Genomic DNA, 19,109 nt, shown 5'->3' on the forward strand with positions numbered 1-19,109 from the left:
TTTTCGACTTAATATAATGTACTTGAAATTATCATACAACGAAAAGACATGTAATAAACATCCTTATCCTTGTAAGTGGCAGTATTTACTAAACTATCAATGCCTTTAAACAAAAGACAAATATCCGAACTATCCACATCTTCGTGTTTTCTTCCTTGAGTATCAATCTGTAGATTTTCAGGGAAGATTTTAAGATACTCCAGTATCATTTATAAACCTACTTACTCTCATCTTCCATTAAAATAAAAAAAAAAGCCTCACCAAACACCAAAAGACTATGAATTCAGTTTTTTTGATAAACCAAACCTCTTAGACTGTACTTATTTAATACTTAAAAGAATACTACAATAGACATTACGTTAAAAGCACAATATTAAAAATGTTAAACTTTCCACGTTTTCCCAGTTATTTTATATGAAACAGAAAGGAAGAAAGAGGTAAAAAGTAGTATCAAAGTAAGTTTAAGAACCAAAAGTTTAAGCACAATTCCCCTATGTTGAAAATCAACACCATGGTGAATTTTTATATGAGCAACCAGTCATTTTGACTAAACTTCAAGGCATCCTAGTTATTAAAGGAATCACTGACACATTTAATATATGGCTAGAGAGTCAGGGCAACATTTAAAAGCCATTCTTAAAATGCTATTCAGAATGGATTCTCAATTAGGCTACGTCTAAAGACCATAGTTTTTAGAGATTGTATGTAAAGAAAACAAATGGAATCAATGTTACTCTAATAATAACCTCAGTTAAAATTTTTAACCTTAAAGCTAAAGGACTTGTAGTGATCAATATTTATTAATAACAAGTTACTTAGTAAAATAGTAAGCTAGGCAAGCTAAGCAGCCCATATCACAACTTTGGAGACATGTGATAGATTTCTTGTGCCTTTATTTAAAATAGAAAGTAATACTGTGCATACAACAGAAGCTTGCATACAGAAGTATACTTACTTTTTCTAATGTTTCAATGCGCTGTTTTAAAAGTCTATTTTCTGTGCGTAACCTCTGTAAAAAAAAAAAAAAAAAAGAAAAGAAAAGAAAGAAAGAAAAAAAGAAACAACAAAAGTTTGTTTGCAAACATTCCTGAGACTAAAAGATACCTAAATCTTAGTCCTCAAAATGTACCCTTTTATAAATAGGAAAAGTCTAAGAAATGGTTACATTATCTGTCAAATTCTTACAGGTTCAGGGTAGAAAACACATGGCTAAGAAAATAACCACATTTATCACTCCAGCTGTCACTGAATTTTAAATATAAGCTACAATACATAACACCTTTCTTTAAAGTACCCATTATGACTCATAATCAACATTTTATGTCTTAACATTCCTATTAGAAAAGATTCTAACTTATTTACCTCCTACAAAGACTATCTACACAAACAGTATTCAAATGTTTACCAAATAAACAAATAAGAAATGTGAAAAATGCAGCTTACAGGATAATACCAAATTGTCAGTTTAGAACTACATCAGCCTTCATTTATGCCCTGTATATGCCAAATTGCAAAATTTCTTACATTCTGAAAATATAACAAATGAGTTGTTTTCATCATATTAATTACTTCTAAGTTGTTTTGAACTTAAAAAAAAATTGGAGGCACCTGGCTAGCTCAGTCAATAGAGCATGCAACTCTGGATCTAAGGGTGGTGAGTTCAAGCTCCACATTGGGCATGGAGTCTACTTAAGAATAAAAATTTTAAAAATCAACTTAAAAACAAAAAGCTCTAATTACTGGCATTTCCTCATAGTTCAAAAACTAAAACCAGATTTTAAAAAAAATCTTGACCTAACCACTAACTGCCTGACTCCCAAGCCCCTATCAAATTACTGCTATTAACAAAAACTAAAATATACTACATTTAAAAAATTGTCTCCTTTTTACACATTCCACTAATATAATTTCATATGAATCCTGATACAAGTTATCGCTTCGTTTTAGAATCCTTGATCTCTTTTCCTCAGGAAACTAACAATAGAACTCCCTTATGACCCAGCAATAGCACTGCTAGGAATTTACCCAAGGGATACAGAAATGCTGAGGCATAGGAGCACATGTACCCCAATGTTCATAGCAGCACTCTCCACAATAGCTAAAACATGGAAAGAGCCTAAGTGTCCATCAACAGACGAATGGATCAAGAAGATGTGGTTTATCTATACCATGGAATACTACATGGCAATGAGAAACAATGAAATCTGGCCATGTGTAGCAACATGGATGGACCTTGAGGGTGTTATGCTGAGCGAAATAAGTCAGGCAGAGAAGGACAAATATCATATGTTTGCACGTATAGGAGGATGTGGAGGAACTTGACGGAGGACCAAGGGGGAGAAGAAGGGCGGAAATGGTGGGGGAAAGGGAGAGAGGCAAACCATGAGAGACTCTTGAATGCTGACAAAAACTGAGGACTGATGGGGGGGGGGGGGATGGGCATGAAGGAGGGCACTTTGGGGATGAGCACTGAGTGTTATGTAGAAACTAATTTGACAATAAACTATTTGTAAAAAAAAAAAATAAATAAAATAAAGAAAGAAAATGCTCTATGGTGGTGCTTCCTGGAATAAAGACCATCAGGATTCCAACCAGCCAACCAAATATTAAAGAAAAGGCCTTTGACCTACATCAAAAGATTGGCAAACATATGTGCATGCCTTTTAAGTTCAAATAATATGTATGTATAGCATGTATTTATATGCATAAATACGTGTATGGAGATAGATACATTTTACATGTCAAATAGCTTTGACTATATTCATTAACGAATAAATGATCAATTCTAATCTTAAAAAAAAAAAAAAAAAGAATCCTTGATCTCTTTATTTTGCCATCATTATTTCAAATTCCCCTTACCTTTTGCACAAATTTACTCCAGAACTCAATCTAGCCTTCTTCCAATCCTACCATCCTCTAAATTCCTGCTTTTAAAAAAAAACCTCTTCTATTAACTCAATCTATTATTTGTCCAGTAAAGGCTAAAATATAGTTTATATAACCAATAAAGTCTCAGACCCAAGAAATACTCTATAAATTATTGTATCTTATTAAGGCGACAAAAAATTGGAACATACAAATCTTAGAGTTATTACAAAGATTTGCAAATTAGGGGTGCCTGGATGGCTCAGTCAGTTAAGCATCTGACTTCGGCTCAGGTCATAATCTCAAAGTTCATGAGTTCGAACCGTGCATCAAGCTTTGTGCTGACAGCTCAGAGCCTGAAGCCTGCTTGGGTTTCTGTGCCTCTGTCTCTCTCTGCCCTTCCTCTGCTCATGCTCTGTCTCTCTCTCAAGCATAAGTTAACCTTATACATTATGATAAAAGATCTGCAAATTAGATATTCTTGCTTTATCCATTAGAGCAGATTTAGATGATTTGAAATCATTATTACTTTATGTAAATTTCATGCTACAAAATAGCCTGAGGAGAAGGTGCTTTTCATTTCTTAGCTATTCATATTATATTCAGCACAGTAGGTTAGACAAATAAGCAATTATTAAATGCTTTTCAAGTCTGCAAATCCAAAGAAATAAATGGGATTCTGAAAATGGTCTCAACATATTCATCAAAAAAATAAGTAAATTTTGTTTATCCTAAAAGACTTAGAAAAGTTAAATTCAACGAGACAGCTGAATGAATAAAGTTAATGTTACAATAGAAATCATCATGCTCATGATTTCTATCATAAAATTTAGAACTAAAAACATTCACCTGCGTTTCCCTCCCATTGTTTTAAATCTTCTGAAATTTTGCTATAAATAATAATCTAAATTTATTTTTCTCCAAACAGCTACCCAAATCATACCCAAATGTCTGAATACCACTTTTTAAACAAACCAGTTCCTCATGTATGTGACATCTATTTCATCACAGATTGATAAATACAATAGGCTTTATCAGTATTAAAGACTCTTTCAGAATTACCTATTAAATTTCGAGTGTTTCTTTTTTTGCACTAGCACCACTGTAATTTGGTAATTATAGCTTTGTAATCCCCTCTAACATCTCATGGAGCTAACTTCTTCCATCCTTATTATTTTGTTTATCCTCCTCAAACCATAACTAGTAGTTTCCTAAGTTAGTTAAGAAAGTAGGTTTTGACATTAGGGAGGTTTAGGTTCAAATACTCCCTCTACAATTAACACTGGTACACATTATTCAGCATCTTAGACTCTCCATCTCCTCATATAGAAACTTAGAGTAATAAAACCTACAATGATATAGCATAAATTTTTTCCCACAAATGAGGCAGCATAATACCGAAAATTAGATTAATGACAGACATTGCTCATAATATTGTTGAAGCCAGGCACAAATACTATTTTTTAACTTTTATCTATTGTTTACAAGTATTTTTTAGATTTTTTTTTATTGGTCCGGAAACACCCAAGAAATTAAATGACTGGATTTGTTAAAGTTTATTTGATGGGGGGATATCATAACTTTATATAATATGAAGTTCTTTCTGTCTCTCCCTTTTACACAGCTTTTTTAAATGCCTTAATGCAAGGAGTTTCAGTGATGACCTATTTTTCATTTAGGTGGTTCCTAGATATTCTTTTATTCTTAAGTGGAATTTCTTTTCCTAATGTATTTCTTATATCTAAGATATAAATGTTTATTGCTGACATATAGGAAAGTTAAGGACTAAAATCTATCACTCAGCTGATTTCTCATTAATTTTTGAGTATCTTTTTCATATTTGCCAGAGTGAGTTAAAAGAGTGTTTTCTAAACTTTAAAGTAAAAATCATAAAGAACACAATAGATACATACACTTAAAAAGGGGAGGGGGACTTTTTTGACCTACTTAATTAGAAAAGAAAATGAGATGAAGATTGAGAGCCAGAATGAAACACCTAATGTAGCCAAGGTGTTAGTGGAATAGAAATTCCCTGCAAAAATAAGATACCCTGGAAATAATCTTTAAGAGATTTACCAAGTGCATATCAAAGTCGTAAAAATACTAACATCCTATAATACAATAATTCTACTTTTTATAACTGGGTAAGAAAATATAAGGTGCCAGAAAACTTTATATACAAACATGCAAACTACATGCACTCTAATAACAAAAAACAAAAAAAATATACCAAACTGGGGGAATTTTACTAACAACTCACTTTATTCTTGTCAGCTTACTCATTTTATGAAATAACCCAAACTCAATAATCCTCCTCATAGACAATTCACTGATCCTATAAACTTTTCATTGTCCCCCACTCTGATGTGCTCTCTTCCCTCTTTACAAAGTTTAATTTCAAATCGTTATAGATGATCCCTTGCTTTTATCTTCCCCTTGCCCGCTCTCCCTTAGGCGTTAGCATACTTAGCATACCTGGTAAAACAACTACTCTGGGTCAACATACTGACAACTCTGTGTCTACACCTATGCTGGTAAATATGACTGAAGAAAAATAAAAACCATAATGGTTGTTTAAATTAACCACCACTAAATTTAGTTGGATTCTTAATGTGTCTGAGCAGTAATAATGTATTTTCTTAGTCTGTTCCTTCTCTCACCCTCTTAGACCAGTATTTCCTACTTGGCACCTCTTCCTTCAAACCAGCAACCCTCCAACCCAGTGTCACTCTCAGCTGATAATCTTGTTTCCAATTTCACTGAAAGAATTGAAGCAATAACAAGAGAACTAGGCAAGCTCCCACAACCACATCCTACACCTTACCTACATTTTTTCCCATGTATTTTAGATTCTCTCGTTACTGTGGATTAACTATCCATGTTAGTAGACCAAATCTCCGACCTATCAGCTAAATCCTGAACCCTGCTTGCTGACACTAGCAATTACCCCCCACCATTCACCCCATCATCAATTTTTCATACTCCATTATCACCATAAAAATGTGGTTATTTCTCCAATCTGAACAAAAAGTAAAGAAAAACCAAAATTTCCTCAATGTCATGACCCTCTCTCTAACCTGCTGTTCTATTTCTCTCTTTATAGCAAATTCCATGAAAGATATCGATACTCCCTATCTCCAATTTTTTTTTGTTTCATTCAAATTTTAGTTCCCACCACTTCTCTGCTCCTTTTCAGTTTATGTCCATGTTGATATAAATTCAATAATTATTTCTCCAGTGTCAGTTCACATGAATACTCCTTAGCAATGACACAAAAAAATCCTTCTCTCTCTGTGCAACAGTCTTTTCTCTTGGCTTGTAGGACACTATTCTTCCCTAGTGTTCTCCTGCTTTGCTCTCAGCTTTCTAACTTAAATATTGGCTTAATCTCAGGCTCAGTTCTTCAACTCTCTTCTCTTTTTCATTTACACACTCATTTCCCAGTTAATCTCATCTACTCTCCTGCCTCTATCATCATTCTGTCAATAACTGCAAAATTCATATTTTGAGCCTGCCGTCTCTTAAATTCAACTCTGAATATTCAAGGATCTACTTGAACATCTCCTAGACATCTGATCCTTAAAATATCTCAAATCAGGCTCCTGGTATTCCACCCCAAACCAGGTCCTCCTGTAGAATTCCCCAATTCTCAAGTAGTGGAAACTCCATTTTTCTACATACTAAAGCCAAAATCCTCACTTCCTAACCCTCTCACGCCTCCACAATCAACTTGTCAGATTTATCTTTAAAATCTACTCAGAATACAAGCACTTCTTACCACCTCAGTCCAAGGCACCATCATCTCTTGCCTGCAGTAGGTCATCAGCCTCTACTTAGTCTTCCTGTCCCTGGCAATCTACTCCCAACACAGCAGCCAAAGGGATTCATGAAAACTTAAGTCAGATCTTCTCCTCCTCCATTAAAAACCCAAATAGCTCTCCAAATTAAAAGCCAGTCTTCACATGTTCAACACCATACATTATCTCCTTTGTGCAACATCTTACCTCCTGTCACTTTCCTCATCATGCCTACTGTCCCATCCACCATGGTCTCATTATTCCTCATGGAATACACTCCTGACCATATTCTGTTCTCCTCCAAGATATCTATATATCTAGCTCTCTCACTTCCTTCAGGTCTTTAATCAAAAGTAATCTGGTCAACTTCTCTACATTTTCAATCCAAACACTACCATTTTATTCTCCCTTCCCTGAGGCATTTTTTTCTCTAACACTTCATCGTCTAAAATATTGTATATTTTACTTTTTTGTTTATTGTCTGACTTCCATACTAGAATGCAAGCTCCATCAAGGCATAAATTGGTATATAGCAGAAGCACATATCAAGTGCCTAGAACACTGTTTGGACATGTGGTAGGCCCTGCAAGAATCTGTTAAATGGATGACTTCTTGAATAAGTTATGCTACTGTACCCCCCACTGGATGTTATTACATAGCCATTAGTTTTTTAATGAAAAGTTTGTAATACCACAGAAAAATGGGCATTGAAATCCTTCTTACATCATAATGCACTAAGTCTCTTTTGGAAAGTGGCACAGCGTATACACTGAGGAATATATATGGGTCTAAGAAAAACATAAGTCAGAATTCAAATCCTTGACTTTCACCATTTCCTAGCAATTTGACCACTAGCATACTTTTGAGCTTTCTGAAGCTCAAAAAGATGAGTATAAGAACCCTCTCATAGGGGCGCCTGGGTGGCTTAGTCGGTTAAGCGTCCGACTTTCGCTTAGGTCATGATCTTGCGGTTCGTAGGTTCGAGCCCCATGTGGGGCTCTGTGCTGACTGCCAGCTCAGAGCCTGGAGCCTATTTCGGAGTCTGTATCTCCCTCTCTCTCTGACCCTCCCCTGCTCACGCTGTCTCTCTCTCTCCTAGAAACAAATAAAAAAATTAAAAAAAAAAAAAAAAAAGAACTCTCTCATAGGTTTATCAGAAGAGTAAGAGTAGATGATGCATGTAAAGGACGCTTCAAACATTAAGTGTTAAATGTGTCAATACTAACACTTCATACTGTTAAATATATTCCTGGATAATTCAGACATTTATTTTTTATGCCAAGCAGTGAATACACAGTGTTTTTATATTAGTCTCTGTTTTTCAGCATATCTGGAATACTTTATAATTAAAAAAAAAAGAAATCTAACTTCTGGCTAAAAACCAGTCAGAATCTCTTAACTCCTCCCATTTGTAGGGCTTAAAACTCTATGTTCTCAAACCAGAAAATTTAAATATGAATATTAAATTAGTTCATATGTCAGTCTTAAATAGAGTGGGGGAATAAAGGTTTTTCTTTTTTAAAGATTTGTGAGGTATCCTAATATAAGCTAGAATGTTAATGTTTCTTACCTCCTCCCCCTCAGGTGGAACATCAATAGATTGGAAGAAGATACTGATAAAGCTGTTTCTATTAACAAAAAATTTCACACAGTAAAATTTAAGATTCTCCGTATGAAACAATTATTATCAAAATCTTTCTATAACACTTTGAGAAGGGGGTAGAAAATACTGAAAAGTTACCTTTTCATCAGAGAGCTTCTAGATACAACTCTTAGTATAAAAGGCCAACAACCCAAAGGTCTTAGAAGTTACCAAAAAAAAAAAAAAAAAAAAGGAAACCTTAACATCGGTGGCTGATATTTTTACTTCCATATCAAAACATCAAATAATTTGATGATCATTTACTATTTGCTTGTGTAAAAAACAGTATAAGATTCTCTCTGAAGGCTTCTGAGGAGGACCAAGGCAAGAAAGCACTAGTTTAAGAGAACTCATTCATTTATACAGGGACCTTGGGAGGAAAGGAAGAGGTAATGATTAAGTAAGTGGCATTTCCCACTGGAGATAAAGGCTCAAAACCATGGCTAACTAACTGTAAATGAGCTGGTCATCTGATTATGACTGAGATGAGTTGCCAGGTTCAAATAAAAAAATCAGACATACTCAAGCTTATATAAAGTAAAAAAAAAAAAAAAAAGTATAGTCCCACAAAAATTATTGTGACCTTGTCCTTTGGGGGGCAGAAGGAGTGAAGAAAGAGATGAAAACGGTACAAGAGAAAGAAAAAACTATGTAGATACAAAATTTTATAAAAAGAACAAACTACTTTTTAGATCAGCAGACTTTATTTACCCAAAGTGTTGACTAACTTTTTAAACTTTTATTTCTCCCCCTGAGATTCTTCTCTATACTTTGTGCCATCTGTTTTTCCCTAAGACACACAGAGCTGGCATTCAAAAGTATTCTGTGAGGTATATGAACTGTAACTGTCTCCCAAAACTGAAGTTTGAAAAAAAAAAAAAAAAAAGCAAATACAAGATAAATTGTGCTAAAGATCTTTCTGAAAAGGCCTCTTGGTATTACTCCTATTCATGTGATTTAACTTTACAGAAAGCTTCTTTAAGAGCAAAGATGTGGGGCGCCTGGGTGGCTTAGTCGGTTAAGTGTCAGACTTTCGCTTAGGTCATGATCTCGCGGTTCGTGGGTTCGAGCCCCACATCGGGCTCTGTGCTGACTGCCAGCTCAGAGCCTGGAGCCTATTTCAGAGTCTGTGTCTCCCTCTCTCTCTGACCCTCTCCTGCTCTCTCTCTCTCTCTCTCTCTCTCTCCTAGAAATAAATAAAAATTAAAAAAAAAAAATGAGCAAAGATGGTTCACAGAACTGTGATTTTTTTTTTTCAATCACATAGCATGGTGAAATGAACAGGATGGCTCCCCATCCCCAGATTCTTGATTTGCAGTTCCAAATATTCGTGGTGTGCGATAACCCATACTCTCTCCCCACTCGTCAGGATGACGTACATTTCCACTTTCAGTAGGTTGAAGTGGAGGTTATGATTTAATATTACTCTTACTCATGGTACCTAAAAGAAAAGCAAATGGTAGAGCAGCAGTTGGGTGACAGAATTTTTTAAAAAGAGAGAAAAACATCCACATGGGTCTTTTCCTTCTTTCTCTTAAAAATGTAGAAGTATCTATTTCCAATTGATAGGAAATACTAACAGAAATGAAAATAAAACATCTAGAAAAGGGAGATAGATGAGAAAAACGTCACAAAGCAAAACAGGAGCAGCTGTCTTCAAGGAAGCTTTTGAGGAGGACCATAGCAAGAAAGAAGACCAATTTAAAAGAACTCATTCTCTTAATTGTAGAAAGGGCCTGTGGAATGTGAGTAATGAGAGGTGGTATTTTATAGCAAAGGTGACTAATTAAGTATAAGGTGATTAATCATCTAATGCCTTGCCAGATCTAAATCAAAACTCAGACACATTCAAAGAGATTTAAGAAAAGAAAAGAAAAGAAAAGAAAAGAAAAGAAAAGAAAAGAAAAGAAAAGAAAAGAAAAGAAAGGAGTCACTCAAAACTTGTTTTGTCTGTGTATGGGGGGGTGGGGGGGTGGGTGTGAATGTGTGTGTGTCTGTGTGTGTGTGTCTGGAAGGGGGAGAATATAGACAGATATTCTATAGAAACTGGATCAGTAAATCACTAAGCTCCTTCACTAATTCATGCTTCTTACTATTCCCCCATCCTAAAATATCAGCATAAAGCCAATACAATTATCCTTAACTCCCTGCTCAAACAACGCCAAAGATCCACAACTTAAAGAATTTCTGGCCTAAAGGGGGTACAAATAAGAATTTTAAGGTATATACAGCATTATATATCCCTTAAGTTGGCAATCTACCAGTTTCTGTGGAGACTTCAAAAGTATAACCTCAGCTTAGAGATGAGAAAATTAAATTAGCCCACGTTTCCTGCAGCTCTAAAGCATCCATAATTAGTTCTGGTGCAATGAGTTGCTCTACTTGGTCTACTTTACACTACACTGCTATTAGTCTATGCATGTTATAGATTAACTTCTCTGCAATTTTTAAAAATATGCTTACACGGAGTGATAATTATCTTCCCCAAGGAATTATTTTCTCCTAATGGCCCATCAACAAATCTAGAAATAGAGCTGCTCTCACACTAGAATGAAAACTATTTGTTACATTATTCTGGTTTTTGAAAGGTCCATTTTTAACTATAATCTACTGGAATGGTAAACCAATTTATCAGTAAGTAAATACAAACATCACTGCTAAATTTGCTAGAGAAAATAAGTAAATCAACATAACCAAACAACTGACTTCAATAAATTTATGTTTTGTACTTTTAAAAGTCCTGAGATGCTTACTTTAATTTCAACTTGCTCTTCCATTTCTTTAGTTTTTATTGTAGTATATTCCTTTTCAAGCCTATGAAGGAAAAAATAAATAAATAAAGGTATGTTTTCACTATGTAGTTGCTAAATTAAAAAAATATAAAACTACATACTAACACAAAATATAATTTCACCAGGTTCCTCCAACTTGTAACTTGAGATACTTCATTTTAGAAAACTCATCTGAACAGTTAAATGGATTCTTCCAAAAATTACTTGACAAATAACAATGAGAACCACACAAAAATGACTTTAGAAAGTGAAATATACAAGGCACCAAAGAAGTGAGTTTACCAATTCTATTCAACCCTAAACTTATTAAAAGAACTGTCAGTCTTTCTCAAATTAAAATACAGTGGTACAGTTCAATTGGAATTTAACCAAGTACAAAAAGTGACTGTAAAAAACTTATCATAAGGGAAAATGAACAACTCTTAACAAAAGGATTCCTAAACACAGAACAAGGCAAATATAAAAAATCACCATTAGAATTTCACAATAACCCTCACAGGCAAGAAAAATCAATGGACGTTAAAATTAGTTTAAGCATAGTCTTAAAGTGTCTCTCCCAAAATATTTAGAAATTACAAGGGGAAAACCAGTAAATTTGTAGTACAGTATCCTCAGACAACACCTGAGCTGATTAAGGTTAACACCACCAATAATACATATTGACATCTTGCACCCTCTGTTAAGATGTACCAAAAACACCTCTATGTATGTACCTCACCTCTATGATATCCTTCCTTAAGGTATACCTTAATCTAATCAAGAGAAATCACCAAACAAACCAAACCAGCAAACCACTGAACACCTCACTTCAGAAGTATCAAGGTCATGAGGGGCACCTGGGTGGCTCAGTTGGTTAAGTGTCTGACTTCAGCTCGGGTCATGATTTCACAGTTGGTGAGTTTGAACCCCACATCAGACTCTGTGCTGAAGGCTCAGAGCCAGGAGCTAGCTTTGGATTCTGTGTCCCCCTCTCTGCCCCTCTCCTGCTTGTACTCTTGTTTCTCTCTCAAAAATAAATAAAACGGGGGCACCTGGGTGGCTCAGTCAGTTAAGCGTCCGACTTCAGCTCAGGTAATGACCTCAGTTTGTGGGTTCGAGCCCCATGCAGAGCTCTGTGCTAACAACTCAAAGCCTGGAGCCTGCTTCGTACTGTGTCTCCCTTTCTCTCTGCTCCTCCCCTGCTCACGCTCTGTCTCTCTCTCTCAAAAATAAACAAACATTTTAAAAACAAATAATAAGTAAGTAAATAAATAAATGAAATGTAAAAAAATTTTTAAAGTAGCATCAAGGTCATGAAAGATAAAAACTGAAGAAGTGTCACTAATTGTAGGACAGTAAGAAATAACAAACACTAGAAGAAACAATCCTAAAATTTGTATGGAATCACAAAAGACCCTGAATAGCCAAAGCTATCTTGAAAAAGAAAACCAAAGCTGGAGGCATCACAATCCTGGACTTCATGCTGTATTACAAAGCTGTAATCATCAATACACTATGGTACTGGCACAATAACAAACACTCAGATCAATGAACAGAATAGAGAACCCAGAAATGGACCTACAAACGTATGGGCAACTAATCTTTACAAAGCAGGAAAGAATATTCAATGGAATAAAGACAGTCTCTTCAGCAAATGGTGCTGAGAAAACTGGACAGCAATATGCAGAAAAATGAACTTGGACCATTTTTTAAAAAAAATTTTTTAATGTTTTATTTCTGAGAGAGAGAGAGACAGACAGACAGTGTGAGCAGGGGAAGGTCAGATAGAGAGGGAGATAGAGAATCTGAAACAGGCTCCAGGCTCTGAGCTGGCAGCCAGCACAGAGCCTGACGTGGGGCTCGAACCCACGAACCATGAGATCATGACCTGAGCCGAAGTCGAACGCTTAACCAACTGAGCCACCCAGGCGCCCCAACCTGGACCACTTTCTATACCATACACAAAAATAAAAAAGTGGAGGAAAGACTTAAATGTAAGACAGGACACCATCAAAATCCTCAAGGAGATAGCAGGCAAAAACCTCTTTGACCTCGGCCGCAGCAACTTCTTACCCAACACATCTCTGGAGGCAAAGGAAACCAGGCAAAAATGAACTATTGGGACCTCATCAAAATAAAAAGCTTCTGCACAGTGAAGGAAACAATCAGGAAAACTAACAGGCAACCAAAGGAATGGGAGAAGATATTTGCAAATGACCTATCAGATAAAGAGTTAGTATCCAAAATCTATAGAGAACTTATCAAACTCCACACCCAAAAAACAAATAATCCAGTGAAGAAACGGGCAAAAGACATGAATAGGCACTTCTCCAAAGAAGACATTGAGATGGCCAACCGACACATGAAAAAATACTCAACATCATTCATCATCAGGGAAACAGAACTCAAAACCACAATGAGATACCACCTCGCACCTGTCAGAATGGCTAACATTAACAACTCAGGCAACAACAGATGTTGGCAAGGATGTGGAGAAAGAGGATCTCTTTCGCACTCCTGGTGGGGATGCAAATTGATGCAGGCACTCTGGCAAACAGTATGGAAGTATCTCAAAAAAGTAAAAATAGAACTACCCTACAACCCAGCAATTGCACTACTAGGTATTTATCCAAGGGACAAGGGCATGCTGTTTTGAAGGGGCACATGCACCCCAATGGTTATAGTAGTACTATGGACAAGAGCCAAAGTGTGGAAAAAGCCCAGATGTCCACTGACAGATAAATGGAAATAGAAGATGTAGCATATATATACAATGGAGTATTTACTTGGCAATCAAAAAGAATGAAATCTTGCCATTTGCAACTACGTGGCTAGAACTAAAGGGTATTATGCTAAGCGAAATTAGTCAGTTAGAGAAAGACAAGTATCATATGACTTCACTCATATGAGGACTTTAAGATACAAAACAGATGAACATAAGGGAAAGGAAGCAAAAATAACATAAAAACAGGGAGGGGGACAAAACGTAAGAGACGTTTAAATACAGAAAACAAGCAGAGGGTTGCTGGAGGGGTTATGGGATGGGCTAAATAGGTCAGGGGCATTAAGGAATCTACTCCTGAAATCATTGTTGCACCATATGCTAACTAACTCGGATATAAATTAAAAAATAAATTGTTAATTAAAAAAAAATAAATGCAATGTACTGTTTTTGCAGCTCTTTTCTAAGTGTAAAATTATATTTACAAAAATGTACAGGCCATACAAAAATTACTCCACGTTATTCTTAGGTCTTACTCTGGAACAAAAATGTTAATAACAAGTTTAACTACTAGGGTGCTGGGTGGCTCAGATGGTTGAGCATCCGACTCTTAATTTCAGCCTAGGTCATGATCTTATGGCATGTTTGTGACCTACATCAGGCTCTGCACGGACAGTATGGAGCCTGCTTGGGATTTTCTCTCTCTCAAAATTAAAAAAAAAAAAAACTTAAAAAAAATTTTAGTAAAAAACAAACAAGTTTAACTACTCCTAACACTAAGAAAAGACCAGGCCCTCAAAAACTTCTATCTGCTGTCAAAAATAAAATTCTCCCTCAAAGAACAAAAATCTATTATTTACTATAAAGTCTCATTTAACTCACAATAACTTTTTTTTTTTTACTGTGTAAAACACACAGAACAAAATTTATCATCTTCACTATTTTTAGATATACAGTTCAGCGGTATTAAACACATTTATAATATTGTACAACCACCACCACTATCATGTCCATAATTCTTTTCTTTTCACCTTATGCAACTAAAACTCTAGCCCCTTGAAACAACAGAACCCCATTCCTCCCTCTGATCAGGTTCTGACAACAACCATTTACATTCTGTCTTTATAATTTTAATAACTTGAGGTATATCATATAAATGGAATCATACAATATTTGTCCTATTGTGACTGGCTTATTTCACCTAGCATAATGTTCCCAAGGTACATCTATATTACACTATGTTGAGCAACTTTTTATGTGCTTATTGATCATTTTTATTTCTTCTTTGGAGAAATGCCTACTCCAGATCTTTGCCAATTTCTGAACCCAGTTTGTTTTTCCTTATGAGATTTAGGGGTTCCGTATACATTGTGGATATTAGTCCCTCATCAGATACATGATTTCTCATTCTCTAAGTTGCCTTGTTAGTCTTTTGAGAGTGTCCTGGGATGTGCAAAATTTTTAAATTTTCACAAAGTTCAATTTGTCTATTTTTTGTTACCTGAGCCTTTCCTGTCAAATCCAAGTAGTCATTGCCAGAATCTAACTCTGTCCAAAGTTTTCATCCAACAGTTTTACAGTTTAAGTTTTTACATTTAAATATTTGATCCATTTTGACTTAAGGTTTTTTTTAATGTTTATTTATCTTTGAGAAACGGGGAGCGACAATGTGCAAGCAGGGGAGGGGCAGAGAGAGAGGGAGGCATGAATCCAAAGCAGGCTCCACACTTAATCAACTGAACCACCCAGGCATCCCAATCCGTTTTGACTTGTATTTTGCATATGTTGTTAAATAAGGGTCCAACTTTATTCTTTTGCATGTGGATATCCAGTTTTCCCAGCATCATTTGTTGAAGAGACAGTTCTTTCCCTACTGAGTGGTTTCAGCACCTTTGTCAAAAATCATTTGACCATATATATGAGGGATTGTTTCTTGGAGCTTTATTCTATTCCTTTGGTCTATACATCTGTCTTTATTCCAGTACCCTGTCTTGATTATAACTTGGTAGTAAGCTTGGAAATCCGGAAGCATGAGCCCTCACGCTTTGTCGTCCTTTATAGGATGGTTTTAGCTTTTTGGGGTCTTTCAGTTTATTTATGAATTTTAGAATGGAGTTTTCCATTTTTGCAAAAAATATCACGGATTTTGAGAGGGATTGCACTGACTCTAGGTCAATACTGATGTGTTAACAATATTAAGTCTTCTAATCAATGAACATAAAATATGATTCCATTTATTTATGTCCTAACGGCTTTCAGAAATGTTACTAGTTTTCACTGTACACGTCTTTCACTTCCTTGTTTAATTCTCCAATATTTTAGTCTTGGGGACATAAAGAAAAGAGGGAAACAAACCACAAAAGACTCGTAATGATAGAGAACAAACCAGGGGTTGTCAGAGAGAGGTGTATGGGAGGTGCACTAGACAGGTGATGGGTACTAAGAAAGGCACTTGTGATGAGCACTGCGTATTGTATCTAAATGATGAATTACTGAATTCTACTCCTAAAACCATAATTATATTGAATGTTAACTAAAATTTAAATTTAAAAAACGGGAAAATAAAATTTTATGCTTTTTGATGCTATTGAAAAATTTTATGCTTTTTCTTAATTTCTTTCTAAATTGTTCATTGCTAATGTAGAGAAATGCAACTAATTTTCTGTGGGTTAACTTTGTATACTGCTAATTTGAATTCATTACCTTTTTTTTATAGAAGAATTTTTCTACATATAACATCATGTTCTCTGTCAACAGAGATAATTTTACTTTTTCCTTTCCAATTTGGATAACTTTTATTTTTCCCTTTATTTCTTTTGCTACTTCCAGTACCATGTTTAATAGAAATGACAGTATCAAGATCCTTGACTTGTTCTTGATCTTAGGAAAAAAATTCTCATCTTTCACCATTGAATACGATGTTTGCTGTGGGTTTTTCATATGTGAATAGCTTTTATTATGTTGAGGCAGTTGCCTTGTATTTCTACTCTGTTATGTGTTTCTATCATGAAAGGGTGTTGAATTTTCTCAAAAACTTCATTGATCATATTTGTACGTAGAACTATCCTTGTATTCCAGGGATAAATCCCATATGGTAGTGGTATATAGTCCTTTTAGTATGCTGCTGAATTTGGTTTACTAGTATTTTGTTGAGGACTTTTACACCAACGTTCATAAGGCATATTTACCTATAGTTTTCTTTTCATGTAGTACCTTTATCTGGTTTTGTTATCAGGGTAATGCTGACCACATAGAATGAGTTAGAAGGTATTCCCTCCTATTTTTTGGAAAAGTTTGAAAATATACAGTTCTTCTTTAAGAAGGGGCACCTGGGTGGCTCAGTCAGTTAAGCATCCAATTTCAGCTCACGTTGTGATATTGCGGTTTGTGAGATCAAGCCGTGTTGGGCTCTGTGCTGACATCTTGGAGCCTAGAGTAGGATTCATGTCTCCCCTCTCTCTCTGCCCCTCCTGCACTGTGCTCTATCTCTCGCTCAAAATTAAAACAAACATTAAAAAATAAATGTGTAGTAGAATTCACCAGTGAAGCCAACAGGGCTTTTCTTGTCAGGAGACTTATGATTACTGATTCAATTACTGATTCAATTACCTTTCTAGTTACAGATCTACTCAGACTTTCCATTTCTTTGTGATTTAGTCTGTGTGTGTATATCAGTCATAATCACTTTTTAACATTTAAAAAATTTTTTTAAATTTTAACTTCAGTGTAGTTAACATACAGCATATATTAGTTTCAGGTATACAATATTTACTCTTAAATTATACAAAAAACAGGATTTGGAATTATAAGCAAAAATTACAATAATACTAGCTTTTCAACTAATAATTTTAATGTATTAAGTCTCTTAAATCATGTAGAAAACAAAAAGTAGTTACAATCCATTGTTACAATAACAACTTTTATAATTGCCCGTGTGTTTACATTAATTGAAATCTTTACTTCTTGATATAACTGAGTTATTGTCTAGTGTCCTCTCCTTTCACGCTGTGGGAATGAGCATTTCTTGCAAGGCAGGTCTACTGGTAATGAGCTCTCTCTGGCTTTGTCTGAGAATGTCTTGATTTTTTCCCTCACTTTTGAGGGATGGTTTGGCAGATATAGGATTCTTGGTTGACGACTTTTTTTTGCTTTTAGCACTTTGACTATATTAGCCCATTATCTTTTGGCCTCAAAAGTTTATGATGAGAACTCTGCTTGTAGTCTTATTGACAACCCCTTGTAAGTGGTGATTGGCTTCTATTGTGCTTTCGAGATTTTCTTTTGCGCAAGTGTGATTATAATGTGTCTGTGTGGGTCTCTTTGACTTCACTTTACTTGAAGTTGATGAAGCTTCTTGGATGTTTGTACCCATGTTTTTCAGAAAATCTGGGAAGTTGCCAGCCATTCTATCTTCAAATATTCTCTCTGCCCCTTTGTCCCTCTCTTCTTCTGTGACTCCCACAATGTGTATGTTGGTCCCCTTCATGATTTCCCACAGGTCTCCTACGCATTGTTCACTTTTCTTTGATCTTCTATCTTTTTGTTCCTCAAATTCAATAATTTCCAATATTCTACCTTCAAAGCCACTTATTCTTCTGCCTGCTCAAATCTGCCTCTTAATCATTCTTTTTCATTTTAGTTACTGGACTTTTCATATCTAGAGGGTTTTTTGTTTCCTTTTAGGTTTTCTATCTCTTTATTGACATTTCCATTTTGTTCACACATCTTGGTTTTCCCCACATCTTAAGTTTGTTAAGCATCTTTTAAAGTCTCTACTACATCTGCCATCAAGTCTCTTTCAGATATAGTTTCTATTTATAGCTGACCCTTGAATAACATGAGGATCGTAAGTGCTGCCACCTTTGTGCAGTTGCAAATCTATGTGTAACTTCTGACTCTGCAAAAACTTTACTAGTGTTGACTAGAACCCTTCCTGACAGCATAGTGAACATGTATTTTGTATATATATTATATATTCTAATCTTACAATGAAGGTAGCTGCAGAAAAGGAAATGTTATTAAGAAAACGGTAAGAGAAAATACATTTGTAGTACTGTTTTGCATTTATGAAAAACAATCTGCATGTAAGTGGATGAGCGCAGTTCAAACCCATGTTGTTCAAGGGTCAACTATATATATTTTTTCCTTTGGCCATACTTTCCCTTTTTTATGCATGCCTTGTGATTTTTGTTAAAAACAAGACACTTAAATCTAGTAATGTGGTAACTCTGGAAATCAGATCCTCTCCCTCTCCCCAGAGTTTGCTGCTTTTTGTTACTGATTTTGTCTTTTTGACTGTTATAGGCGGTCTT

General features: G+C 35.3%; 1 protein-coding gene across 6 annotated transcripts in view; it reads right to left on the reverse strand.

Moving 5' to 3' along the window:
• EVI5 (ecotropic viral integration site 5) overlaps positions 1-19,109 on the reverse strand; it is a 233,517-nt gene that overhangs the window by 117,939 nt on the left and 96,469 nt on the right. For all 6 annotated transcript variants that reach the window (XM_039236433.1, XM_039236436.1, XM_039236434.1 and 3 more), the window contains exons 10-11: positions 11,058-11,118; positions 956-1,009 (exon numbers count right to left, since the gene is read on the reverse strand). In XM_039236433.1, coding sequence (XP_039092364.1) covers positions 956-1,009; positions 11,058-11,118 — 115 coding nt within the window. The remainder of the gene's footprint in view (positions 1-955; positions 1,010-11,057; positions 11,119-19,109) is intronic.

This window comes from Hyaena hyaena, unplaced genomic scaffold (assembly GCF_003009895.1).
Source record: "Hyaena hyaena isolate Hyena2069 unplaced genomic scaffold, ASM300989v1 scaffold_111, whole genome shotgun sequence".
Lineage (NCBI taxonomy): Eukaryota > Metazoa > Chordata > Mammalia > Carnivora > Hyaenidae > Hyaena > Hyaena hyaena.